The sequence below is a fragment of the Chenopodium quinoa genome, unplaced genomic scaffold (genome assembly GCF_001683475.1).
Source record: "Chenopodium quinoa cultivar QQ74 unplaced genomic scaffold, ASM168347v1, whole genome shotgun sequence".
NCBI lineage: Eukaryota > Viridiplantae > Streptophyta > Magnoliopsida > Caryophyllales > Amaranthaceae > Chenopodium > Chenopodium quinoa.
This window is the reverse complement of record NW_018745569.1, coordinates 1,210,297-1,212,963: the sequence shown is the minus strand read 5'-3', so window position 1 is coordinate 1,212,963 and position 2,667 is coordinate 1,210,297. Positions and strand designations below refer to the sequence as shown.

The window sequence follows — 2,667 nt, the reverse complement described above, 5'->3', positions numbered from 1 at the left end:
ATCAAAACTTAACTTTTCCGAACTGAACTTATCAAAATCATTAGATCTGAAATAAGTGAGAATAAGATGAACAAAACATGCCCTAAATTGCCTAAAATTGTGTCGATTAAAGTGTAATCCCTTTGTGTTTTTTTTTTTTTAATTAGTTCACCATTAGCGCTTTTTGCCTTTTTTACATTAATCATTTAGCCAACTTTAACTTATATTTGTAAATTACTCGTGTACAGTTACTCCGTGATGTAGTCTTGTAGATACCAGTTAGAATTGTCGGAACACTGATTAAAAAATAGAGATAAGGGAGATGGGGCCCATGAGACAATGGGGTCCAGTAAGTACCCCACCACCCATGTGCCCTCCTTCCTGTCTCCACCAGCTCCTGCTTCCTTCTCTCTCTCTCTCTCTCTCTCAATCATTTCTTTCTCTCTCTTCATAACCCAATATTCCTCCAATTCTTCCTCCCCCACTTCACTCCTCTCCCCTTCGTCGGCGGGCTCCCCCTCCTCCTTTCTCCCCTATATCTTATTATTTCCCTCTTTTGGGCCCCCATTTTTTATTTTTTCTTCCATATTTTTATAAAGATTTCAAATTTCACATTCCGTAAACTTTCCCCCATGTCGGCGACAGACGGAACAACCAACGGCGGCGGCGCTTTAATCGAACACCCTCACTCTCTCTCCTCCCAACACCAGCAACCTCAGCAACAACAGCAACAACAACGGCAGAATAATTCGACAACAACCGCCACTACGGCGCTAGCAGTTAAGAAAGCGCCAGCTAAAGATAGGCACAGTAAAGTTGACGGCAGAGGTAGAAGGATAAGGATGCCTATTATTTGCGCCGCACGTGTGTTCCAGCTCACACGTGAGCTGGGTCACAAGTCCGACGGTCAAACCATCGAGTGGCTCCTCCGACAAGCGGAGCCCTCGATTATTGCTGCAACCGGCACAGGCACCACACCCGCCTCGTTCTCGACTTCTTCTCCTCACTCTTTGGCTTCGCACCATCATCTACGTACTGCGGGGCTTTCGGCTTCTGGGGACAATAAAACGTCCCCGTCTCCGTCCCCGACACCGTTTTTGCTAGGGAAGCGGCTTAGGACTACCGCCGAGGAAAACGAGGCTCAAAACGGCGTCGTTGACAAGGAAGACGTTGTAACAACAGCTTCACTTGGCCCGACTGCTGGCTATTGGGCTATTCCGGCCCGGCCCGATTTCTGGAGCTTTGCTGCTGGGCCTGAGATGGTTGTGGGCCCGGGTGGTGCTCTTGGACAACAAGCGGCGGCTGCGGCTGCTATGGCGGGTAGATTTCTCACTCATACGCAGCAACAGCAACATGTTACGCTTGGAGAAGCTTCTAGAGTTGGGAATTACTTGCCGATTGCGCAGGGACATCATCTTAATCTTCTCGCTTCGTTGTCGGGAGCTCCGGCTTCTGGTGCTGGTGGGTCTTCCGGCGGCCGGAGAGACGATGATCCTCGTTAATTCTTGATGAATTTGCATGAATTGGGAGATTGTATTGTAAGTAAACCAAAAAAAAATGTGCATTTGCTGTTTAATTTTGTGTGTTGAGAGCAGGGAATTTTTAGTGAATTTTGTGTAAAATTAGGGTTTATGTTTATCGAGTGTGAGTGTGTGTTTTCTTTCTCGAAGGGGAGGAAAGAAGAACAAAGTAGGAAGTTTGCTGTTTGATTGATTAAATTCAATTTTAGGGTTTTTATTTTTAGGGTTTAGGAATCTCTTTCCCTTTTTTTAGGGTTCCTTGTTTTTTTGCTCTGCTGCTGCTGTTCTGTTCAAATTGGAAGGGGAGGAGAGAGATTGAGGATGAAGAAAGACTGGATTAGGTGGTAAATTGAAATTCATTGTAATTTGTCAGCAGAGTTTTTGAATTTGTTCAAATGAAAAACTAAAAAATTATAGGAAAAACCTATGGGAAGGTTTTTTCCTGTGAATGTGAAGTTGCAATCTTTTTGTAATTCTATCTTCTTTGATCAATTGCATAATCCTTTGCAACTCTTTTCATTTCACCTCGGTTCAGTTGAATTCGTGGCGTGGAACTCGTTGTGCTCATCGCCATTGGTGTGGCGAATGCCCGGGTTTCTCAGCTGTAGTAGCTCTAGCATATTTGGGGACTGTTGTGTGGTTATTATGTAAATTTTCTTCTGTTTTGAGCTACTTAGTGAAGTATTAGAGATTGATTAGATGATAGCCTTGTGCTCTGCTGTTGTGCATGCATGCATTGAGTTGTGGTGGACTTATGCTGTGGATGTTCGCTCTCAATCTGCGTCGCCGTGATACTAGGCTGCTGAATTTACCTTGTTCAGTGATTAATCTGTTATGTTCTTGTTAGCCTATTACATTTTGTGCGATCAAATTAGCTTGTAGCTAAATTATGTATGTATCTCTTGTATGTAATTGTCTGTAAATTGTAACTTGATTGCTTAGCTTTAATTTATTTTGGTGTGAAAGTAATAAAGGAGCCCATCTTTTGCTGTTCTGCAAACAATGTTTCTTATTTCTACGGAGTACTTTTTTTTTTGTTGTTGTTATACAACACGATAACACAACACGAACTTCATATGTTACTTAGAGAAACCCAAACTCCAACACAATGTGAACACAAATCAACCCGAACTGTTATTATTTCAATTTCTTACATAGTCTTTGACGT

General features: G+C 42.9%; 1 protein-coding gene across 1 annotated transcript; it reads left to right on the top strand.

Annotated features, from left to right (window-relative positions):
- The first annotated feature begins 382 nt into the window (after window positions 1-382).
- LOC110716255 (transcription factor TCP7-like) lies at window positions 383-2,451 on the top strand. The gene has a single exon (XM_021894864.1). It carries the CDS (start codon window positions 612-614, stop codon window positions 1,479-1,481), a length of 870 nt encoding a protein of 289 aa, XP_021750556.1. The 5' UTR covers window positions 383-611; the 3' UTR covers window positions 1,482-2,451.
- The last annotated feature ends 216 nt before the right edge of the window (window positions 2,452-2,667 follow it).